At 31.0% G+C, this 26,179-nt stretch overlaps 1 protein-coding gene across 1 annotated transcript in view; it reads left to right on the top strand.

Annotated features, from left to right (window-relative positions):
* Positions 1-232: 232 nt before the first annotated feature.
* Eip75B (Ecdysone-induced protein 75B) overlaps positions 233-26,179 on the top strand; it is a 199,412-nt gene continuing 173,465 nt past the window's right edge. Inside the window, exon 1 of the mRNA XM_088243576.1 lies at positions 233-1,103. Coding sequence (XP_088099702.1) covers positions 920-1,103 — 184 coding nt within the window. The 5' untranslated portion in view covers positions 233-919. The remainder of the gene's footprint in view (positions 1,104-26,179) is intronic.

The raw sequence follows: 26,179 nt of genomic DNA, 5'->3' as shown, positions 1-26,179 counted from the left end.
ATATGTTTATATATTTAAAGAATTTCGAAGGTGATTAATTTTTTTTTATTTTGTCTACCTTTCTACATATAGATGATAAAACCAAAAATTACGGTATTATGTGGGTGAAGGGAGAAGATACTATTCATGCATCCCTTAGTTTTTAATTGGAACTAATCCTCAACTGCAACTGAAGGATGCAAAATCTTCCCTCTCATTTTCCGCGCGCCGTTTCGCGCGCACGCGCTCCGCCATTACTGTTCCAGTGTTGCCACCGTCACGAGCTAGATTCGCTCACAGCCGAGCGCTGCGGAAACTATCTGGCCACTATTATTTATCAACTCGCAACACCGCCGTCTCATTGCATCTGTTTAAAATTTGGAATTCTTTATTTAAAATTTGGGAAAATTCGTCAGCCGAACGTCAAAAGTCGCCAGGGATGACTTGGTCCCGCCGAAACATTTGCAGTGCGTGCAAAATGCGGATGTTCGGAAAATGTAAACAATAACATAAGTGTCAGTGCACCTGGACTAACGTACAAAGTTACTCTAATTACTTATTTTTGACTGATAAAACATGTTTATTTGACTAGCACATAAACACATGTATCTTTAATCGTAATACCAATGGACACGTGACAAAGCGATCGGTAAGGGTGCAATATTTAACTGATTTTCGTAAAATTAATATCCCAACGATTCTAATTTATCATTGTGTCATATTACCGTAAAAAATAACTTACTCGTACATCGAACGCTTTGCTGTTTATTGACAAATCGTAATATTTTTTAAGCAAATAAAATATATTATTCCAATCAATTTACCGATATTCGGTAGGAAACATTTAAAAACTATTTGAATAAATTACATTTTTAGTGACTATTTTAATTAATAATCTAATTTATTTGGAGAACAAATCGGATAAGTGAAACCTGAATAAATGTGCAAGGAGTGCAACCACACAATGACGATAACAGAGTACAAGGCACCATGTAACGAGGTCGGAGATGATTCAATAGCCGGAGAGGACATGGAACTGGATGTCGACCCCTTTTTACAAGATCCATCAGAGATACCGATCAGCAGAAATGATTCTGACGTCTTACTGGGACGAGTTTTAGCAGGTAAATTTTTTGTAAATTATTCACTTTTTTTATTATTTAGTCACAATGATTAGAAAAAAATACGTCGAATGTATAAGGTAATATTTGCACTGGCCGTGAAAGTGTGTCATTTTTTTTCTATTTTCGTCATTATTTTGCTATAAACAGTCACGAACTCGTATGAAGCAATAATGCAAAACATATTGAACGCGAGGGTCATTGAACAATCAATTCTCGTAAATCTATAGCACGCGATTTACGCCTGTATGTATTCCTCTGCGTCGATCATTAAAAACACTTTCGCTTGTTATTATAATTCGCCTTTACGACGTTTCAGTTTTATGGGTTCCGTTCAACTTTCCTCGTGCTCTTTGTATGCATATTGGTGATCCTCAGTACGCACCGAAACAAGTTTTGATTTTAGTTTTTGAAAAGGCGTTTGAATTATTTGAATAAAATTGCTCGCTGATACGTTTGATCGTGCTTTTTGTCAGAGTGTCTTTGTTTTTCCTCACACGTTTTTCAATTGCAATCGAATAGCTTCGCAACGAATCAGTATCGTAGTCATTTCACTTTCCTGCCTCGCAGAGATAATCTAGGCCACGGGTTCCCCGTGTGAAGCTAGTTCATTGCCCCGAGAACTCCATGCCCTTCCCGCTTTTATCAAGACCCCTCGCGATCCCGTTTACACTCGCGTGAAAACGCATAGCGCTATCTCTATCGACTTTTCCTTAAAAATCGCATCCCCAGAAGTACACTGTCGTAAGTCCAAATTAGGCTATTTTGAGTTTTTTTTTCCTTTATCTGGGTCTTTAACCAAAACATGATACCATTGGCCTAAGCAGCGTTGCTAACCTCTGTCAAACGAAAATCGATACATCCTAAAAAACGAATCGGTAGATTTCGGTAGATTCATTATCGACCCAAGCATCTTGGCCGGACGAACGGAGGGGGGGGGGGGGAGCACGTTTTAAATTTTGTCCAATTTGAATCAATCGAATTCGGTAGATCTGTAGACTGTTCCAAAAATCAAAAGATTTTTCGAAAAATTGGTAAGGTTCGTTTAGCCAAGTCACAAGCATTTACAAATTATAATAAGCATATAAATAACAAAAACAGAAAGGACAAATAATAAAAAAATAAACACTCACATAAAAATAATGAGAATATACAAGAGTAACATAAAATTAATGCTATTTTTAATAATTAATGCATAACCAACATACATTAAATTAAGTACTACCAGAAAAACCTGATAGTGCGTATTTAAAAGACAGTGCGTATTTGACAGACGTCTTGCGCTTAGATCAGCTACATCTACGTCGAAAGGAAAAGTTATTATACCTCTACGCAAACAGCGCACTAAATTCGGCGAAAGTGCATTTGCGGTCGCTTAAAACTCACTTGTTCTCTAAATCATTTGAATAAATTCTTAGCATGTGGTGGCAGAGTAATATGAAAAAGTATGTACATTATTTTTCTTAAATTAAAAAGTTAAAATTAAATTTATATCTTTATATAATCACTTTGATAAGCGCCCTTGAGGTATTATATAACGAAAATGGCGCTTTATAAGTTATCCATAATAATAATAATTATTATTATAAAAGAAAAAAGATACTTATAATTTTTTATTTTTTTTGAAAAAAGAAATATTTGCGTTCTTATGATTTACCCAAATATTTAATTTTGAGGGCCATTTTCAACGAGTTGTAAATAACTCACTATTAGAAAATGGAATCAAGTTGGGGTATAGTGGGATTCGAACCACAGACCTTTGGTCCGTGAGTCCGAGACACTAGCCACAGGACCACAACCCGATCAAATTCAATTCTATAAATATATTTAAATATACTATAATAAAGTTAACATAATCTTGCAATAATGATCAATTTTGTCAATTTTGACGAATAATGTTTAACGAATGTTAAACCACGAGTTTGAATATTTTTTAGGAGAACACTCACGTATTTTTTGAGCAAGGTATTCTTTGAAATCAATTGAGAAAAATATGTACGCTCGCACACATTAAAAAATGTACCATAATTTGATATGTAAGATTTTTATTTAGAAACTTTGCTTGTCTATCTTTTGACTTGATCTTTTTTAGGTAATTAAATCATTGTTGACGGTATGTTTCTGTAAAACAAATAAAATATAGAGGAGAACGCTGCAGCCATTATGATGCTGCAGTCTCATGGTTCAACAGTAAAATGAGCACATACCACCAAAAATACTATGTATTATGATTTCAATATGCAGCATTAATGAATTTGAAAAAAAATATTTTTGGTCTACTGCAAAATGGTTGATTTAGAAATACTACAGTGACCGTCTAGGGGAGCGAAATATTAGGAACAAAGATTTTCTTCGCACGACTTTTGTTTTTGAATTATGTTTTTACGTTTAGATTCCCAGAAATTCTTGTGTAAATGTACACATTACATACATAATTTTATTATTGTGTGAATAGGCTTATCAATAAAGTGATAATAATTAATTTAGGTACGTATTTATTTTCGAGGCCATACGCGTCGGGCAATAACCCCAGCGAAAATCTAGGTCAACATAGAATTATTAGCCCCTGACACAAGAATGCTTATTCAGAAAGAGCGGCAATTATGCAACCGGCTCGCTCTGCAAATACACCCTGCCACAAGGAAAACAGAGACAACCGTGTCTTCAAAAGATACGAGATATCGCGAAATGATTCGCCATTCATTTTGTATCACTGCGTCCTGCTCGCGCGTACTGAAATTGAGAGTGATCGAAAGAGTTGGCGGATATCGGTCACGATATCGCCTTGAAAAGTAAAGCTATTTATGTAACACTGACTGGTAACTTCTAAGTGTAGATTATAGACGATGGTCTAACTGAAAATCATAATTTATTGCATTTGTCAATTAACTAATTAGACGGGTTCTTGTCTCTTTGCTCTAATGATAATGTAAGCACAAAAAAACTAGCCAGGAGAATGCGAACTATTGTCGGCTGTCAACAGGCCTTCCGATCCACATGAAGAGTTCTCGGCATTTATGTCCTGTTATCAATATTTTATTGCCTTAACTGTATAATACATCATCTTTTGACAAGTCCCTTTGACTTACAAATCTCTATATCTACCAGGTATTAAAATTTAATCGCTTCAGTAATCATTAAAAATCGAAAAATGGAAAAAAAACACTTGTACAGTTTGCAAGTGAAAATTCTTGATGAAAGTTCGCTGAAATTTATTATGTAAATAAAAAACAAGTGATACTTTCATCCACAAACTTTGAATATCCAGTGACGGGTTTCAAACTGGAAAAATAAAATACTTAAACTCATTCAAATAACATTATATCAACTCATTAATAAACCCATTTTTTTTTAAATGATCCTTAAGGTAAAAATAACTTTATTTAATTTACTTTCATATAATTTTAAATTACCTCTGTTTTCTATAAATACATTGAACTCCTTAATAAAGATACCAGTCTTGAAGATGTCGCTAAAGCGATGAAACTGGTCACTAGATATTCCAAATTTGTGGATTAAAGTATCACTCGTCTTTTATTCACATAATAAAAAACTTGTATAATGCATACATTTTATTTACTGAACATGTATGTCCTTTATAAAAGCCATTTCGAGCCAAAAATGTGACTGAAAGTTTATATTATGATGCATAGTGTCGGTCAAGAAATAAAATAAATTCAAAAACAAGTTTTTTATTTTTATTCATCATAATCAATTAATAATGCCTTATAAATCCAAACGCCTGAAAAAAACATAGTGGCATTATTTATTTTCACCCGAGTATATTTGGGAATGAATTTTTTTGCTGGGAAAGTTGTCCCGAGTTATCTCGGGTGTAGGAATTTTCGCACATAAACTGGTGAGAACACCAAAATTCAGAGTGATTTTTCTCAATCCTGGGGGTTCTGTGGAGTAATTCATCTCTGTAATTAAGCTGCCCGAGTACACTCGGGTGTGGTCCTCAAGCGGTTAAAGTAGAAATTAATGTGTAAATTCACTCCTCGAGAGATTTATTTGATTAGATTGATAGAGCTCAACATAAACTTAAAAAATGTGAACGCTTGGGTATGTCTTGTCATTAGTTGCTTCTATCGCATAAAACATGGGTTCTTTCATTTATTTTGTCCACCGCCCACATTGAGAATGAAAAATTTTCTGGAGCCCCTAAAATTTTTGAACTCACCATTTGTTACGCATCTTAAAAACAGCATTAGAATTATTATTTTCAAACGTGCCATGTCTCATTTCTAAATTCAAAATCACTTTTTAAAGAAGTCCCTTTAATCAGAGCGTTTAAAACGCATACTTTATCATATTTCGAAGTATTTTTTATTAAATTTAAATCCAAGCATTTTAAAACTGGTCTGAGGTGAAGAATAAATCTAATGCACTTCATTAAATTTGTTAATATCATGTTTAAAAAAAGCTAGAACTTGATTGCTACAAACATAGCACACGGGTTAAGAAAACTGTGGTAAATAAAGCAAAAATTGTGAAGGAAAAATAATCAAAATTATTTTAGATTCAAATAAAAATTTTCTCTTTTAAAAGAAATTGACAATACAAAACAACAGCGCCCCTTAATTTTCTCTGGGCCTTCTACCGCTCCCTTGAAGACTTCAGCGTCCACAAGGAGCGTTGTCGCTCACTTTGAGAAAGACTGACATAAAACATGAAAAAATAGTAAAATATCAAAGCTTGAATTAATAATTTAGTCACACTTTTAATTCTTTTATCGAGGTTTAATTTATAGAAATTCTAGAAAAGGTTTTCAATATTTTAAATCTGGCTGGTTCATTTTGAAATAAATAGTCTACCCTGGGATGTACATCCCTAGAACAGATTTTACATGGTATTAAAAGTTTTACATTCAGTTATTTATTACTGCTCGTAGTCTAATTGTTAGCGTGTTAGCTTACCACGCAAGAGGTCTCGTATTTTATTCGGAGTGGTATTGAGATGCGTCTGTGTGATTTCTTCCAGTTTCCATTGTGCATTAAAAAAATCATCTTAAAAAAATTGATTGAAATACGTAGAGAATCTAGCCAACGAACAAACTATTAAAAATAATAATACACGTATTTCCAATGAAATAAGATTGCAAATATTCCTCTATGCGAGTTGAGTCAGGTACCTTCGCAATATCTCGGAACGAATGGGAATTAAACCAGCGACCTTCGCTTTAGAACGGTAGAATGCAGTGCCTAGTGTTGACGTTAGTAATAATATCTAGGTTGTGACAATGCTTTATGACTTAACCCTTCAATTCTATACATTCCATTTGTAAACTCAAGTAAACATTTTTTTTTTTTTAATTAAAATTTTTGGGTAAATCTCGCTTTAAAAACCCGGACCCGCCCCAGAATGACGAAAAATAGTTTTATTTTCTCTTTTAATCATCATCATTAACCCATTTACCATACTTAATAATGTACAATGTACTGTATAGGCCTTAAAATCGCAGCATATCAGGAATAATCAGCTATGTTCAAAATATCAGATTTTATATTACTCCGGACAGTCCAGACAGCATTCACAGAAGTGGTAATTTGATTATAAATTATCGAAACAAACCAAGATTCAAAAAAATATATATATCGTATTATCAGCGCGATTTTTGTTTTTGTAATTTTGAAGTCCCCGGCGCAGGACGTCACAAGTTCTCTTCGTGGAGTTTTACTGATTGTTCAGTGGCTTTGCGTAAACTGGAAACCTATCATAATACTATTATTGGTTGGTTCGGAAGAACTAGTGACGTCGTTCAAAGTAGTTCGTTTTTATTAAAATATTTTCGAAAAACTTCGCGGTAGCATTTAATGCTCTTTTTTTTTATCGCGCGTAAGAAAACATGTTTGATATTCGATTTCCTGTAGCACTGAACTTCTAAACTATTACTGGTTTTTACACCTGTTTTCATTCAGGTTGATTAATTTCATTTATATTTCTTTTCACTTGTATCTTTATATTTATTTTGGAGATATTTTTTGTGTCTTTTCCTTTATGTTAATTAATCGTGTTTTTAAAGCCCCTTAAGAATATTTATTCAAAAATAAAATATTTTATTAATTTAACTTTATTTTATTTAAAAAAATGACCTTTTAGTGCCTTTTACACATAAGTTGCAAATACAATAATATACATGCATGTAAGAATTATAAGTGAAAGATAGCATTTAAAACAAGTTTAAACTAAACAGTAATTTACAAATCAAGAAGTCTGAATAGATAGTATTAAAATTATATAAACACTTATAATAGAAATAATTTGAACCTGTTAAAAGAAAAAACTTTGAAAAAAATACATAATAATTAATAAAGAAATGAAAACAATTTTGAATAACACTAAACGATGAAAAAAAAAAATTAATTGATAACTGAAAGTAAAACAAAGAGGGGGGTGGCTACTGTTTTGTCACGCTTACGCAGTTTCAAATTCATTCATTTAGCGCAATTACTGATTTATTTATTTAGTAACTCAACTTTAGTAATCGAACTTTTATTCGATTGAATTGAATAATCGAATGCGTTAAAATATTTTCATTCAAATGAATCGTACCTATTCAAAGCTCTCAAGGGTTATATTATTTTCGCAGAACTGGATAAAATAAAAACAAAATACTGAAAAATAACATAGAATGTACCGCCTGATATCGTAATATACATATAAAATATTTGTTATTTTGCCTTGAACTGTGGGGTGGCCGATAAAGTTAATCTACAGGGTATCAAATAAATTAATCTTCACGAGCGTTATCATATAATAATTATTAGCAAACATACAAGATAACAGTTTTTTTTGTAATTGGGTCGACCAAAACTCTACAATAATTTTGAGTAGTGAATAATTTTGTATATAAAATACCCCTTTCAATAAATAAAAAACAAAATTCAAAAAAGTATCTTTACAGAAACGAACAAATAATTGGGGAAGGGAATAGAGAAGTCACCATAAAAATATTTACTAAATTATTCAGACTTTAACAAAACTTCGGCACATGTTTATCCAAATGAAGACAAAATATTTTTTTATATTGCTTTTATTTTCTGTGACCTGGCGAGTGAAGAATACAGTTCTGTATGTGAAAAAGAAACAAAACTTGGGACGAGTGTTTTTGAATCGATGGCTGCTCTCAGGTGAAAATCCTGACTGAGGAAATCGAGTGGATAAATGTCCGCCTCGTGTAATAATTGATATGTTTACCCATCATTTCTGACTTTCTGGGTTCGATTCCTGGCAGGGTGGATGGGAAATATTGTTTTTAAAGGTTGTTTAAACTTTTTCTATACTTCTTCATGGACCAGGTGGATTTATCAATAATTTTTTGAGTTTGTCCAAATTTTTGTAGACAAGGACTGGATTAAATTTCCTAGGGAGCTGCTTATATTAACATATTACAACAGACACGAAGAATATTTCAGAGAAGGTAATATAGAAGTCTAGGCATCTACAGGGCAAAAAAAATTCATGCGTTGTAGTAGGTGAAATAATTCGATCACATGAATCTCACCCGCATAAATAAAGGTTTTAGCTCTTTAACTTCAAAAACAACAACATATGAAAGAACTGAAGAAATATAGATGTTAAAATATAGGTAGAATGGTGAATGTTACACAGTGTGTAAAGTGGCTACTAAAACCAGCCAATGACAGGTCATAAACCCTGTAGATGCCTAGACTTCTATATTATTTTCTCTGAAATGTTCTTCGTCTCTGTTGTGATATGTAAATATAAACAGCCTCCTGGGGAGTTTAATTCAGTCCTTGTCTACAAAAAATTGGACTAACTCAAAAAATAGTTGGTTGTTTAAACTGCAGTATTTCATCGTTCCTGAACTAGCACCTGAAGCGTAGGACTGATCTCCCTACCTTCATGTAACAAATGATCAGAATACGTTGCCTTTTGGTTTAGCAACTCAGCGGAGTTCAGTAATGTTGATACCTAGTTTAATTTTTTTACTTTGCGCATTATTTTAGAGTTATAGTTTACGATTCAGGCGATATTTGAACATGAAAATCTTTTTTTAAATTCCTATATAACCATTAATTCTGCGAGTCTGGGTAGAACTAAAAATATATTTCTGTTATGGAAAAAAAACAGAACCCTTAAGAAGTATACTTGACATGAAGGCTACGTAACATATTTCATAAAAAATATTGTGTTTTTTATTTGTCTCATTTTTAAAGATTCTTTGAAATTTTGATTACGGAAAAGATAATGATTTAATCCTTATCAGTCGATCTGATAATTTGAAAATGTATGTCAATTACCGTACAGATGTGCAAATTTCATTTTCAGGGCAACGATCTGCAATCATTTTTTCTTTGTGTATGGTTGATACATTGTTTCGAAACAGTCATCAGTATGGAACATTCAGCGTTGTTATATTTTAATCTCTTGTGCTTTTATATCAGATATGTATATTGTTTTTTCGAATATCTATAATTATTCAATTTTTTTTTTTATTAAATTGGAAACAATTCAATAAAACAAAAAACATTATTTTACATAATGTTCCCAAGGAGTTTTGTAAAAAACTCCTTAAGAATATTATATAAATGTGCCTAAATGATGTTCCTAAATGAGTTTTTTACAAATACTCATTTGGGGACATGCAGATAACAATATTTAATTACAGACGATTTTATATTTTAAACTATTAACATTATTTACAAAAGCAGAATGGAAATTATGATACACTACATATTAAAAGGGCGTGAAAAAGTTAAAAAAAAAAAAAAAACATAATGCATGGTATGAAAAATAATTCAAAATTATATATATGTACATACATAATACAATCTATGAAAGAAAAAATAAATAAAAAAATTACAAGTATGTATATTTACAAGCTGAACGAGTAGGAGAGTGCAAATGTAAAAAAAATACAAGAATACTTTTTTTTTCCAAAGTTTACAAAATATGTGTACACAAAACAGGTTAAAAAATTATGAAAAGTGTAATGAAATTACATATTCATAATACAAGATAAAAGTGTATGATAATATTTCGTACAGAAGAACAATTTGATTAAACTTCTTTGTAATTTGCACTAAACAGATAAAATGTATTTTAATTAGATCTATATTGTTCAAATCACAATTTTCGATTGAATCCTATTGTGATAGGATACTCATTATTACTTTGTGACGTTCGTTTTTTATTTGGCTTATAATTATAATTAAGTAACAGCCAAATTATGTTAATTTGAATAAAAATGAAATTTGGTTATTTTTTTATTATTAAAGTTTGTTAGTGATGATGCTTATTGGAAGTTTGTTATGTAAAAGAAATAAGAGCGATTTTTAAATCCACAAATGAAAAATAACTAGTGACCGGTTTCATCGTTTTTGCACCATTTTTGAGAACTTATTGTAAACAAGTCTCAAATATGTCGTGAAAATTATAAACCGGTTACTGGTCATTCTAAAATTGAATACATAAGTAATACTCGTCTTTTATTTATATAATAAAAAAGCATACATTTTATTATTTATTCACTGTACCCTTTCTGTTTGTAATGATTCATAAGACTCTGAATTGGTAAATCAACCGCAGCGTACCTTGATTTTAAAAAATGTAATAAGAAGGTAAGATGATTAGTCTTACGCTTCAAGTGTCTTCTAATTTATATCCTGATAAAGGACCCGTAAAAGCTCACAAACTGGTCGCTAATCAAAGCGGTTAAAAACGGAGTTTTTATTATATTATTAGAAAATATTGATTACGATTATTTATTGTGTACACTAAATCTGTCAACTCTTTACAAAAGAATAATTATAAATGATTTATTAAATTTATATAAAATAGCAAATGGCGTATTGGACGTCCCACAATCTACTAGTACTATCAGCGCAAAACTATATGTTTACTACTCGGCAGCTACCGTTTTTTTTTTTAATCTCCTGGCTGTCATAATTTTTCTTTCAGTTTACCAATACCCGGACTTCACCGGCTTGGTAGCAAGTATGGTGAAACTGATGTATTTCGTTTGTCTTTTTTTTCATTTTATTTGGAAATTCAACAAGGACTATTTGTAAGTAAGCATTGGCATCATTCTTCAAATATATCCTAAATTATGGAACTCAACAATCTTTCATAAATTTTACAAAATAAGTAAGTAGCTTAATTAAATCAGTTTGAGTAATAATAAAGTTTAAGTTAAAAATAATCAAGATTGAATTAAATAAATAAAATTGATTTAAAGATAAAAAACGAACTGTTGCCAAAGAAAAGAAAAGAGAAAATAAGGAGATATAAGAAATATCAAAATAAACTAAAATTAATTTACATACACAAAAATAAAGATCAAACATTTTATTTAAGAAACACAGTACCTTATATTTTTTTATAAGCATTTGTTCTATCATGAGAAATGACAATATTAGCAATATATAATTATCAGTTAAATTAAAGGCTATAAATTAATCTGTATAAATTTTTTTCATTTATCTTTATTAACTAAATTTTAATAAATATTTCTTTATCTTTTTTTAGGCATCTCTATAATAATATATACTTTGATGTGTATGTGTGAGTACATATAAATGTGTGTTATGTATGTATATGCATGTATACAATGTAAGTGCGGATATTTATATATATGTAAATGTATTGAATATCTTACTGTATACCCATATACCTATGTGGGTACATTTTCTTATTTTAACTTATTATTGTTACATTTAGTCTTTTTAATATTATTCTTACCTTAAACTTCATTTATATACTTATGTTACATCGCTGCACTTGAATGTATTGCACATTAATAAAAAAATTGATTACGTAAACCTTTTCTTTTATGTAAATTTCGAAGTATGTATTTTTTTAGTAAACAAAGAAATAACCATCCCTTTGAAGTATATAAATCTTGTACATCATAAGCAAAGTAAATGATAATGCAACTATTACAAAAAAATATTTACAAAAAGGGTAAAATGCTTCATTTATTTAAATATTTAAGAACAAAGAATAAGTACTAAGGTAGATTTATTACCGAAAGCAATATTTTCCAGCCAACCAAAAAACAGACTGGTTAAAGGGAGAGTTGATAAATAATTTGAACTAAAAATCAAAACATAAATTAAAAGATTCACACGTGAAAAAACCTAATTAGGAATAAAAATTAAAGCAGGTTTTTAATGGGAAGATATTGCACATATGAATTTAAATAAAAGTATATGATGTTGTACATATTAAAGCATAAGAAATGTGGAATGAGGTTATGAGTTAGGAAGGACAAGGGAAGAGGAACAAGAAAAGAAAAGGAATAAAAACATATATTTCAAAAAATAAAAAAATGAATCTATGTTATAGTACCGTGACAGGCGTTTTATGAATGCGGCCAGATGAGGTGCATTTTTTAAATGAAGAGGTAGCTCATTCCAAAGTCTAGCACCTTGAACAGAAAAGGGATTGCTGAAAAATGATATGCTATGCCGAGGAATGGAAAGTGCTCTCTTTTGAGAAGAGTGAAGTGAAAGATAAATGAAATTGTCAACAAGATATTTTGAAGTGCAAGGGTTGTGAATAATATTAAAAAGAAGTGAGAGAGATTTGTATTAAAAGGGAGAAATAAGGGCGTTATTAAAAAACAGTCTGATTTACCCATCTGAGAAACCAAAAATATACTAATTTGTAAAAAAAAATGTAAATTAAGTAAAGAAGGGAAGGATTAAAAATAATCAAACTTTTCAAACGTTTTTTCTTAATTTATTAAAAAAATAAATGATATTATGTCTGGTGACCAGTGAACATAGTAAACAGTTAATAAAAACTGGATTGAATTTTTTCTTTGATCTCTTTGTTTTTAATTGTTATCACAAAGTCGCATGTGGTGTTAAAAGGGAGGGACATAAGGCAGGCCCAGCTCTACAGAACTGTGATTCACAGCGCAACACGAGGTCCCAAAACGGGGTCACTCGGTATTTCTGCAACTCCTAATACACTACTAGTCAAAGTGACTAACAAATTCTACCCACGACCAAAAAAGACAGAAAAATTCTGTAAACTAATTCAATTTAAAATAAAAAAAATAACAAAAATAATATCTGTTACTCTTATTGCATACTTATTCATATTTTTATTAGTATATCCACACGTTTTGTGTAAATAAATAAATACGAACAAACACAGAATTTCTCTTAAGCTGGCTATTCAAATAAAAAACAAAAAATTACGTAGATTGGTTTAGCATAGATGTAAAGTTATACCCTTTATTTTAAGTGTTAATAATCACTACATAAAATTAAAGCTGTCGTATCATCAGATAATTTATTGAACTCACGTACAAAATACGTAATTAATGAAATTATAAATCGAATGTTGGAATTTGTTGAAAAAAATTAATACGAACGTCCTTTTTTGATGAAGAAATTAGATTATTTTTAAAAACAAAATTTTAGATATATTTTTATTCATTATTTATTATATTTACATGATTAATTAGTTGATAAAATCACAAAGTAAATAGAGAAAAATATTTTTTGAAAAGTGCCACCATCTAACTCATTGATCGTATGTGTGCGCAGATCTAAAACAAAACACCAGACAAAGCAATCAATTCGTTAAGAGGACGAAAGTTTATAGAAAAACCGTATTGTTTTAAGCTTATTTTATGATGACTGGGATAAAGCATTGAACTTTTTTGCTCGTGGTGTAAATTTTGTACGGTTTAGTTGTCAGTCGCATAGTAAATAGTATTGCAATATGAGGCGGTGGGCTTAAGGCCGCGCGGTCAGCGAACTCCTCGGGAAACTGGGTCACCCAACTGTTGGCGTCTTGTTGAGAAAATCCGGAATCCGGGACTGAAAAACAGCCTAAACCGGACCTGCGCTCCCACTTTAATTTTTCAATTTAAAATCAAAATTTGTCAGCAAAACATCACAGGGAAACCGAAATTCGTTACCAAAACGCTGTCAAAAAACATTTTCGTCACAAAAATATCAACGAGAAACATATTTTTACCATGTTAAAAAAATATTATATTGTAAAGGGTTTTGGTGTTACGGTTGATGCGTTCGTGATGTTTCGTCCATGATTCGATTCCCGAGGTATTTTTTTGTGCAAAAAAAGGTTTTGCAACTGCAATATTCAATGCATTTAAATATCGACATCTAAAGCGCTAGACTTACCATCCTAATTTCATACAAATATTCAAGATACGCTGAAATTGATGTACCGTTGTGGTGGTATAATGTAAACCATTAGGTAAGGATAAGCTTTAAAAAAAATTAGGCACAGATGAAAAAAGTTTAAAGATTGTTTATGGTTCTTAAAACTGTTATTTAAGATATGGTTACATTTTGCTGTGTTCGATAACTAATAAAGGCACTTGTGCCGTCTTATAAACAACATTGTCAACTTTGGGTATGCAAAATGCACTTTCTGTATTATTTTTTTTTAATGGTTTGAGCGAATTTTTCAGATTCTTCAAATATTCCTTGCATACTTTAATATTTATTTATTTTTTGACATTATTGATATTTTCTTGATAGTCTAGTAAGGTAGGCACCGCTTATTTTACTATGTAGAACGCACGCTATATTATCATTATTACTTAAACTCACCCCTTGGCCGTTTTCACACCACTTTAAAAATCCACCCTGCACGGTACAACAACATCGGATGGTTTAATTTATATCGTATTAAAATTCATTTTTTTAATTATTTTATTTTTATAATAGCAGATAAATACATAAACCAGTACACCATGAGGCCGACTAATCTTCGCTCGCTTTCCTTTTGCATTTTTTTACCCGAGAGTAAAAATTAATAAATAAAACGAAATTTAAAAATATTTTTTAAAAAATTGAAATTAATTTATAAACCCCTATGGGTCAATTACATCCTCTTTCTAAAATGACTTTTTCGTAAGTATCCACCCATCCTTGTATGCCTTGTGGATTTAAACTATGCGTGTAAAATGAACTACAGGTTAAAAGTGCATAGTATAAATAATTTGTTCTGTCGGAGTAAGTTGAAGTGATATGAATATAGCAACAATCTATTCAAAATACAAAAATACAATTCGATTTTTTTTTCATGAATGCGTCAAGTTTTTAAGTTTCTGAGGGCAATTTCTTTTCAAAAGAAATTCTTGTAACTGACGCCTCGTGCGTTTCGGTTGTGCAACAGAATGCTTCACACTTCTCATGACCGCTTGCTGCATGCATGAAACTGTTACCGGACGTGTGAAATTTGCGTAACCATCGCATCACTTCGGAAGACGAGTTTTTGCAGAAAGCGAAAGTATAGCTTTCCCCCGCCGCCATCTTGTGTCTGACGAAAGTGAAGTGAAGTTTTCGCGCCATGCTAACCCACGCGATCGTTGGATAATAATTATTGTTATGAAAAAAAACTGAACGAGTCATTCTTGTTTGTTTTATTTGACGGGGCACTCGATTAATCATTTCTACAACTTTTTATTTTGAAATGAAACGAAGTAGTTCGCTCGATTTGGGTTAGTTTTTTTTATAGCAGTATTCATCGGTGTAACCGTTGATAACAACGGAGGCTAATGACACCATTTCGAAATGTTTCATATTTAACGTTCAAAATGTGAATATTTAAGAAATTATTAAATTTAATACTTATTTTATATTGCTCCACCTAAAATTTCAACTGAAAGCGGTAGCAACTTGCATATGTGTTTGGTTCATTAACACACATTTTTATTATTACTAAAATAAGAAAGGAATTACCCGCTAAGCCTCTACTACAGAACCTTGTCAGCAGGTGGGAAAGAGAAGATACACCACAACACCCAGACCAATTGCGAAAGAAAGTCTCTAGGATTTTTTTCTTTCAACTGACGGGAATCGAATGCACGATGCCAATTTCACAGGCCGTTTAAGCAACTACGCCACGGCACTTGTAAAAAGGTGTTTAAAATATTATAATAAACAGAGATATTATAACAGGAAGAACGGTGAAGTCTTACGTCGTGTTAAAGTCAAATAATAATTACTTAAATCACCCAATAAGATAAAAAAAATATTTATAAAAAAAAAAACATTTTGAAGGTTACAAAATTAGAACATCTTTTGTAAATGTCCAAGTTTTTCCATCTCTAAAAAAATTATCAAGATTGACATTTTTTACACTAGTGATGAAGAGCATTTCTGAGAAGACAATGTGGTCTAAGCATTACATAAAGGGTTTTCGAAATGTCGTTGGTTGGTTTTGTGGGCACTCATCATTCTGCGTATGCTTGAAAAAATGTATTTCTGAAAATTTATTTTCATGCGTTGCCTAGTAGGTCAATGAAGGTTTTAGCCCTTTTACTTCACAATGGCCAACGGATGCATGAATTGAAGTAATATCGATGCAAAAGATAGGCAGAATGGTGACTATTCCAAGGTGTGTAAAGTGGTTACTTAAATTAGCCATTAAAAGGTCATAAGCCATGTAAATGCCTTGACTTCCATATTCTCTTTTGAAAATGTAATAACACAGTAATATCAAATAAACAAAATTGCATAATCTGTCAATCAGTTCTGTAATTATTTAAGTGTATAATTTTCTCTTTATATTGAGGCTAACTTGAAGGACTTGTTAATTTATTTGTTCCCTTTATTCCCTTTCAAGGTAAATTGCATTAAACAATCGAGTAATAATTTTGATTGGAATATTACAACGCTTATGTCATCGCTTTTTGCACAACTGAAATTTGTTATTTTACGTCAGGATTTTACATGATTTTTTATTATTTTAGGTCCATACTTGAATAATAAAATCATTCTAATATACAATTTATTCGATTCCCAATGAAAAAAAAAAAATATTTTTGATAAATGTTGTACAATATGCCCGAAATGGCCTTCTAAAAAATATACAGATTTTTTTAAAAGGGAAAACACGCTAAGCCTCTATTTAGAGGCTTGTCAGCAGGTAGGATAGAAGGAATATGGAAGGAGGTAATAAAAAATACACCACAACAACCAGACCAATTGAGAAAAAATCTTTCTTGGATTTTTTTCTTGAAACTGGCGGGAATCGAGCCCGCGACGCCAGTTTCACAGTTGGCCGTCTAACCAACTGCGCCTCGGCGCCGTGGTTAGACGGCCAATTCATATCCTAAAATTGAAATTATGCTATTAATATGTATTATATAACATAAAAATTATCAATAACTAGAGCTTTCCGTTTGATATTATAAAAAAAGGTTCCTACCTATATTTTTGTGGTTAAAGAAAATAATTCTAATTAGATTCTTTACTACTGTATGAAAGTAATAATTATTTCATACTCAAAATGTAATTGATAATACTTCCATTGTATTTTTTTTCGAAAAAATATTATTTGAAATGTTTTTTTTTCTCTTAATTGCCATTATATATTTTATTTATAGATAAAAATGAACACAGTTTAAATATGATATATGGTGTTAATTTATTTTTTTTAACAGAAAATAGGCATTCTGGATTAATGTGGGGAGTCAGTGTAATTTAAAATTAAATTCTGCATAAGGCACTACATTGCTTAAGAACACAAATTTAGCATCATTACCGCCAATAAAAAAAAACACTCAATGAAAATACAGAAAAAACTTTAAAGAAAAACGTGCAAAAATTTGGTTAATTTTATTTAAAAATATTTTTAATAGCGTTGTGTGAACCCTGCATCGCATTAATTCGATCAGGGTACAGTTCGCATATCTGATAAAAATAAATGCGATACTTGACGAATGCGGTCGGGTGAACGAACTGGCCGCCGTGACCCCAATCCACACATTTCCATTTCCACCACTGCGCGGGTGTCTTGCGCCTTGTCCCTGCTCGCGCTCGTATTGGTTACTGCTACGCTTTCAATACATTCAAAAGTGGTTCTCCAAGCAAAACCCGGCAAAAACATTAAATATAAAAACACTCAATTTTAATTAAAATAAATTATTGGCATTTACAAGTATGATTTTTTGCGAAACGAAACATTTTGCGATAATTCTTTTATAATATATTTATCATATAACAAAATAAACTAATCTCAAATAAATTACCATAAATGCTTGTACAAATGCATTTTAATGTGAAATTTTTAACTAATCTTATTTATTTACTTTTATTTGATTAATTTTTCAGAAACACACAGTCAACAATGATTCAATAAAATAATAAAGATACGGTATAAAGACAGATAGCGAAGTTTCTAAATAAAAATCACTCATATTAATTTATGGTAAAACAAAAGGGGGGTTTTGTGTGTGTTTGTATGAGAGAAGTGTAGAGATGTGTTTGTGTGTATATATATTATAGTTCTTTTAGAATTCTAATTTAAATACGCTCATGTATATTATAAAACCTAGACGCTAGAGTATTCAAAATTGAAGGGAAATAGTTCCCATGTCACTCAATTTTTTTTGCTATTTCTTCTTTGCTAATTTCCCTCAGCCAGATTTTGATTTCTTTTTTTAAATATCTTTTATAATCCGCTTATGTATACTATGCCTTATAACATTTTTTTTATTTGTAAGAATTAAATAACCTAAAATTTGAAAAAGTTGAATCAAAGAACTACTTTAATTGAAAGTTAGTTATTCAGCTTACATTTTTAGAATAGTATATTTCTGTTGTAACATTTTCTGGCTCAATGGGATAGAAAAATTGCAAGAAATACAGTGAAAAGTTATTTTTGTTAAAAAAAAAAAAAATATATTTTATATTTTATGTAATGAATTTTTGGCTGTATCATAGAAATATTGAGACCAAGAATCTGGAATAGGAACTGATTCTTTAATGAACTGCATTAATAGCCATTCTCTCCGCTCGTTTTTGCTTAATATCTTTCTAGATTTTTTTATGTTATTGTAATATATCTTTGAGAGTCGTAGATTGAAAATGTTACTGTTATTAGTGACCTGATGAAGAGGCAGATACTTCGTAATTTCAAAGCGGCTGTTGTAAAAAAAAGTAAATAATGGAAATAACGCAGTTTTAGTTTAACTGCTGAAGAAATTTTTTCTCCGTGTCAAAGGAAAGGAGGATGAGACATACAATTTTGAATGCGAAATAGAACCGGAATTCTAGGCGAGTGTTTTTGTTCAATGGTTACGGCGGCCCCCGTGGCGTAGTGGTCAAGACGCTTGACTCACGCGCGGAAGGTTCCGGGTTCGATTCCCGGTGAGAACACAAAAATTAAAAATGTGATTTTTCTCAAGCCTGGGTGCTCTGTCATGCAATTCATCACTGTAATTAGGCCTCCTGGCCTGTTGTGGTGCAAAAAAAAATGTAAAAAAAAATGTAATGTAAAAATGTTACTTTCAGTTGAAAATCCTGTAAAAGATAATCGAGTGGAGATAATTCCACCGTGCGTTAAAGTCCCAAGCTAGATTCCTGGCACAATGGACGTGAAACATTAGTAAGAGTGGTTTTACACTACAATAGGGAAATATCAAATACTATTAATATCTATAAAAATATATTAAATGGATTAAAAATAATTAATTGAATTTTCAAAATAAATGAGGATATTATGGAGAAATATTTTCATATATAAATGCAAAAAAGAAATTTAATAAAAATACATTGCCAGAAAAACACGACGTGTTTAACCTTGGTTGTTGTGACGTCAAGATTCGAGATAATGTTCTTAGAAAATTTCAAAGGCCAGGAACAAATAAACATAAATCGAGACCTTTAAGGGGCGTGGCCAATGGAATGAGCGTTTTTGCGGGAATTCAAAATTACAAATTTAAAAAAAAATCGTGTTACTAATAATCAGCAAAAAAAAAATTTTTTTTACTGGACAGTATTTAGACCTTTGTTACTTTTAAAATAAAATAAAAAGTGATATTTACATATTAGAGACGAGTTATGATCCTGTAGATATTGTCGTAGTCTCTGGAGCAGAAGGTTTGAAGTTCGAAACCCTTCTTATCACATTTTTATTTAGTTCTATAATTAACTTAGTCTAATACAACATTTACATCCATACTTATCCCGACATTATTATAACTTGTTCTTATTTATTATGTTATTATGATTATCATAGAAACTTTAAACCACGATTTAAAAAAAACCATCTATAGTTCAAAGCATGCTTAAATAATCTACATAATTATTTGATCAAAAATAAAGATAACATACAACAGATATGAAGAACATTTTATACAAGAGAATATAGAAGTCTTGGCATTCACAAGGCTTATGACCTGTCATTAGCTGGCATTCACCATTTTGCCTATATTTGAACATCTACATTCCTTCGGCTCGCTTCGATCTGTTGACGTTTGTGAAGTTAAGAGCTGAAACCTTTATTGTTGCGAAATCCAGTCTTTGACTACAAAAATTTGGACAAACTCAAAATATTGTTGAAAAATAACGATTTAATAATCTGTCGTCAATTTCTACATAAAAAATATTAATAAATTAAATGCCGCTATTGTTTGTTGCATACAAGGTTCTGTGATTGCAGTGCGGTAATTTGTGTCTGTTTTATGCACTACTCATTACAAAGCATATACACGTAAATACATATAATTGTACACTATAGTCTGGTGTTGCCATCTGCAGGCGTATGCGAAATTGAAGGACGCTGGCTCGGAGAGACGTTGCGTTGTCTAGATCTGATTGACTTTAATAACTCGATTTCGTGGTGTTGTACCAGTAATTTTAGGAATTATGGAAAAATACCCGAAGTTTAAGCATTGGAAAAAATAGCTTCTATGACGTAATAAACGAATCATTTCATTTGTGAAATTTGTGTATCGTCAAGATGAAAGGAAAACCGACTTCTTCTTCTTTTTCACGTGTCATATCGGGTCCCCCCAACGTTGACGATCACTTGGAAGAAAGCTTCCCTATCCTGAGCAGTGCGAAACAGCTCTTCCACAGTTCTAATCCTGGTCCATGCACGGATGTTTCGAAGCCAGAAAATCTGTTTTCTTCAGACCCCTCTACGTTCCTCGATCTTCCCCTTGATGAAAAACTGAAGTATGGCATATTTATCATCTCTCAAAACATGGCTAAAATATAAAATCTTACGGAGCTTAACAGTGGTGAATAGTTCTCTTTTAAATTGGCTCTTCGTAATACTTCATTGTTGGTTGTCATATTAGTCCAAGATGTTCTTAGCATTCTACGGTGGATCCACATTTTAAATGCTTCAAGGCGGTTTATAATATTAGTTTTGAGAGTCCACGCATCTACACCGTATAGTCTTACTATACAGTCTTACAGACCATACAGAACATTTGACCAATCGTTGTCTCAGCTTAAGGTTTATATTATCGTCACAAAAAAGATTTTTCATTTTGAAAAATCTTGTTTGGGCTGCTTCTATTTTGCATTTTATCTCAATGTCGGAGTCTATTTTCAGTGATGATACAGCCTAATTACCTGAACTGTTTCACTATCTCAATATTGACACTTTTAAGGTGGAGATTTACATTTAGATAACTCTCTCGGCTAAAAACCATAAGTTCAGTTTTGAACGTTCACCGACGGAGTTAATCTTATCAAGCAGTTTTTGAAAGTCTTGTATATTGTCTGCAATTAAAACTGTGTCATCTGCATATCCAATATTATTGATGGCTACACCGTTTACCTTCACGCCGATATTTATACCAATCAGAGCTTCTTTGAAAACCAAGTCAGAGTACAGAATACAGTGTCAAGGTAAAATCGACTTTATTTATGCTTAGTGGAATATTAAGATCAAAGTTTTTAGATAGTTACACTAATAGTTTTGCTATTTAGTACACTTTTGATTCAAAATTCCCTTTGCCTTAAATAGACAAAGCATTTACAATGTATTGTGTTGCTATGAAAATGTTTTGATTTTGTTAATATTTCCTCTAGCAGATGTTCATAGACTTGCTTGCTCAGCATACAATTATCAATTTTGTAAAAAAAACTTTGACTTGTTAGAAAATTCAGTGTTAAGTAGGGACTCTTCTGTATATTAATCAAAAACATTTATTAACATATTAAACAATATACAAAATAATCAAAACAATATACAAAATAATAATAGAAAAATAAAAATAATAAAAATTTATACACGTCGAAAATGGAATGCAGAAAAGTTATATAATAAAACATGGCAATATGTTATAAATAATTTATAGTAATTTTATAATTAAATGCGGTAATTAATTGATGGTAAAAATAAATACAAAATAATACAATAAAGTAATAATAGTAACACATCTACATATACTAGTATGGCAGAATATGTCATTTAATAAACATAATAATAAAGTTTTTTTTTTTTTTAAAGAAATATTTACCTTCTTATGATTTACCCAAATATTTAATTTTGAGGGCCATTTTCAAGGAGTTATAAATAATTCACTATGGAAAATGGAATCAAGTTGGGGTGGAGTGGGATTCGAACCACGGACCTTCGGTCCATGAGTCCGAGACACTAGCCACAGGACCACAACCCGATTATATAATATATATTTACAAATATTTACATGTGTTTTTTTTTTTTCCAGTAAAAGATTAGATTGAACTCTGAAATTACCATCCAAAATCTAACAATATATTTAAGAGAATTTCAGAATTTTCAGAATATTTCAGATAACTTCCTAAATAAAAAGCATTGAAAATATTAAACTATTCAAATCTATTATTCATATTTAAAAAATTAACTTTGTGACCAAACATTTTACTAAATGTTATTAAATATTTGAATATAACCACTTACGAGTTCGTCTCGAAACCAGTAGACATAGAAAAGTCGGTAAATGATTATTTATAAATATTTTATAAAATTTAGTATTGCAATCCAAGCTAACAGCTTTAACACTTAAAAAAAAAGAAAAGTAGATAGTAGAGTAAAAAAAAAATATATCAATTACGTAATTATATTAATCAATAACTTCTATTGTTCAAACACTAAATGAAAAAAAAGCTATGCGAAACCCACTCCATCCTAATTTCCACGCTGTGTTCATCGATTTTTCGAATCGTAATGTCTTTAAAATTATACGTATTGGAAAAATAAACAATAATAAAAATTAAAAAACAAACTCCCTCTCTAAATACTAGCATCTTGTTCCATTAGCGAGGTAGTAACGTTAAGTGTAAAATGTGTAAATATTAAAGAAACATTTCTCAATTCAATGAAATAATAAATATCAATTGAAATGCATATGTATACAACGGAATAAAAGGTAGAAAATACATCAATTCGATAATTCATGGATTTTATGATATTATTTATTATCAGATCCAAAAATGCTTTCGTAAATAGAATTACGTTGTCATGTTTAAGCACGAAAAGTTTTACGACATTATTTGTCCTAGTTTCTAAGTTGCTAAAAAGTATTTTACTACCCCCTCCTATCTTCTATCAGAATAACCCAAATCCAACCCCGTTTCAAGGAATCTATCCCCCGCCCTCAACATACCACCTTCCACCCGGTATCCTATTTAATTTGCAATGGGTCACATCGGGTTAAAGACTCCGAGAAAGGTAACAGCGGGTTTTATTACGTCGATGACGTCATAGGTATTTTACGGGGTAGGTCAGCTTTTGTCATTTTCATTTATCTTTGATTATTCTTATTTGAAACCATTCGTTTTAACCCGCATCGTTTAAAAGACACAGTCCAATTCATATGTTAATATATTACAACAGATATAAAGAACACATATAAGTCTAGACATTTACAGAGCTTATGACCTGTCATTGGCTGGTTTTAGTGGTCACTTTACACAGTATGTAACATTCGCCATTCTACATATTACTTTAATTCTTCTATCTGTTAATCTTTGTTAAGTTAAAGAGCTGAAACCTTTATTGATGTGGGTGACACACGATCGAATTATTTCACCTGCATGGCTAGGCAACGCCTGAAAATATATTTTTTTTCAAACATAGGCAGAATGGTGAATTTTATACAGAGCTTAAAAGGGTCACTTAAACCAGACAATCACAGGCCATAAGCTCTGTAAATGCCTAGAATTATATATTCTCATCTATAAAATGCTTTTTATCTCTGTTGTAAAACATTGATATTAATAACTCCCGAGGGGTTAAATCCAGTTACTGTTTACAAAAATTTAGATAGATTAAAAATTTTGTAAATTTATATGTATTTTCAGAAAACACAATACAATTTAAAAAAAAACAAAAAAAAAGAATTTGGCTCTGTCGTCTGGAATCCAATATACTTACCTAATATTCTATATAAAGCTTGAAAATAAATGTAAAGTAATATTTTCATGTTAGATAATTGCACCAAATAAATTTTAACAACTAGTTATTACATAACAAGAGCACTTCTTTTTTTAATAAAAAAAATGTGACATTAATTTAGACTCTTTCTGGTAATACTCTAGCTACTAAAAAAGCTAAAAGAAATATGAATTATCTTCATATTTTTGTCATTAATAATTTAAGATCTTAACAAACCTACTTATTAAAATACTTTCCAAGCACAATACGCAACACAAGACGTACCCTGACCCGAATAACACTAGTTAAAATTATATTCGACCAAATTATTCAAACACTCAGAAAATCATCGAAATACCGAAAAGCTCCACGCGTGGGTTGATGATTGTTTCCGTCGGTTGGCGGCGCTAATGTCGCTTGGAAAACTGGAGCAGAGGTTAGTGAACTGCCAAGGTGAAATAATAAATTAGTGGCCATGGGTTTGCGTCTTGGATAATTCACAAATCTGCCGCTAGAGCGCGAATTGTCCAATGGAAGAATCGTTTTGGTCTACTAAAATATTAAAATTAATATTTATGACTTATATTTTCAAATTCATGTATTTTATTCAAAAGTTTCGTAAAAAAGAGCACAGGATTGCAATTTTTTAGACTGTTTTTTTGCAATGATGCGAACTTTTAACGAACACGTTTAATACACTTGTTTGTACTATCGTCACCAATATTGTCACGCATAGAGATACATATATGTATGTTACTGCTACATGGAAAAGTGTTTATTATTCCGATATATAATCTTCATACAGCCCCCATCCAGTAGTTTCTTCCCAAGGCCGTATTTCCACCCTCTCTTCTCTTCTGCGCGCCTGGTACATAGAGTTCACCTAACCCTATCTGGGCCGAGGACGGGCCAAGCCACGGGACAGAACTGTTCCCCATCTTGCGATGTGAAACACGTGCGGGCGAAACAGCTATCGGGATTAATAAATTAACCCAATTTATTTTTATCTGCTGGTACGGTTTGGATAATACATCAAGGGGTCAATAATAAGCAGCAATTAATTTATATTAAAACTGAATCGCAGCGAAAATTTTACTTGTTATATGTTAATAATAAAAAATTACGTTTCTTATTTGTGATAGCTTACATTTGTTTTACTAAACAATTATATTTTTACGAATTACTTCATTAATTTATAAATTAACTGGCAGACCCGAAAACGTTGTTCTGCCCAAATTAGTTTGAAAAAAGTATTTTCATTTCCAAAACTAAAAATTGCTAATATTCAAATACTGAATTTAAGTAGGTACTTGCTTATGGTTGAATTCCAAAACATAAAATAAATATTTTTTCAAATATGGCGTTCTTTTTGCAAACGTCAAATTCCGGTCTTCTCACCAACAGAGGGGTGTACTTATGTAGGAATACGATTTTAAAAAATATTTTGAATTTAATATTATTTTAGTATTATCAAAAATCCAGTAAAAAGAAATAAATGGGTAGAAATTATGAAAAATTTAAAGAAATAATCTGATTGAGATCCACAGAAAACAAATGCTGTTTGTAAACATTCAAAATAAACTTTTTTCATCCACAAAAAAACAACATCTTTCCATTTTTTGTAAATGCGTTCTCCTCGAATGCAACCCTGGTAGATCGCTGAATAAAACATTTATGTTACTTACTTCTTTTTTACATATTAGATTGAAGATTTAAATATCTACGAACACGGACAGCGCAAAGATCTATATTTTTCTGAAAACCGCACATAAATCAGTTTAGCCGTTTAGAAGGAGTTCAGTGACATCACACGTACAGAGAAATTATATATATATATATAAAGATAGAACTTTTCATTTTTATGACGAAAAATTCCTAGATATAGAATAAATGTGAAATTTTCGTTCTATTCGAACTTCAAAAATTAATCGATCAAAAATAATGGTTAATTATTCTAT

The sequence above is a fragment of the Micrasema longulum genome, unplaced genomic scaffold (genome assembly GCF_059751315.1).
Source record: "Micrasema longulum isolate JH-2025_06_02 unplaced genomic scaffold, ASM5975131v1 h1tg000217l, whole genome shotgun sequence".
Lineage (NCBI taxonomy): Eukaryota > Metazoa > Arthropoda > Insecta > Trichoptera > Brachycentridae > Micrasema > Micrasema longulum.
Note: the sequence above shows the minus strand (reverse complement) of the source record. Positions and strands in the feature narration are given on the sequence as shown.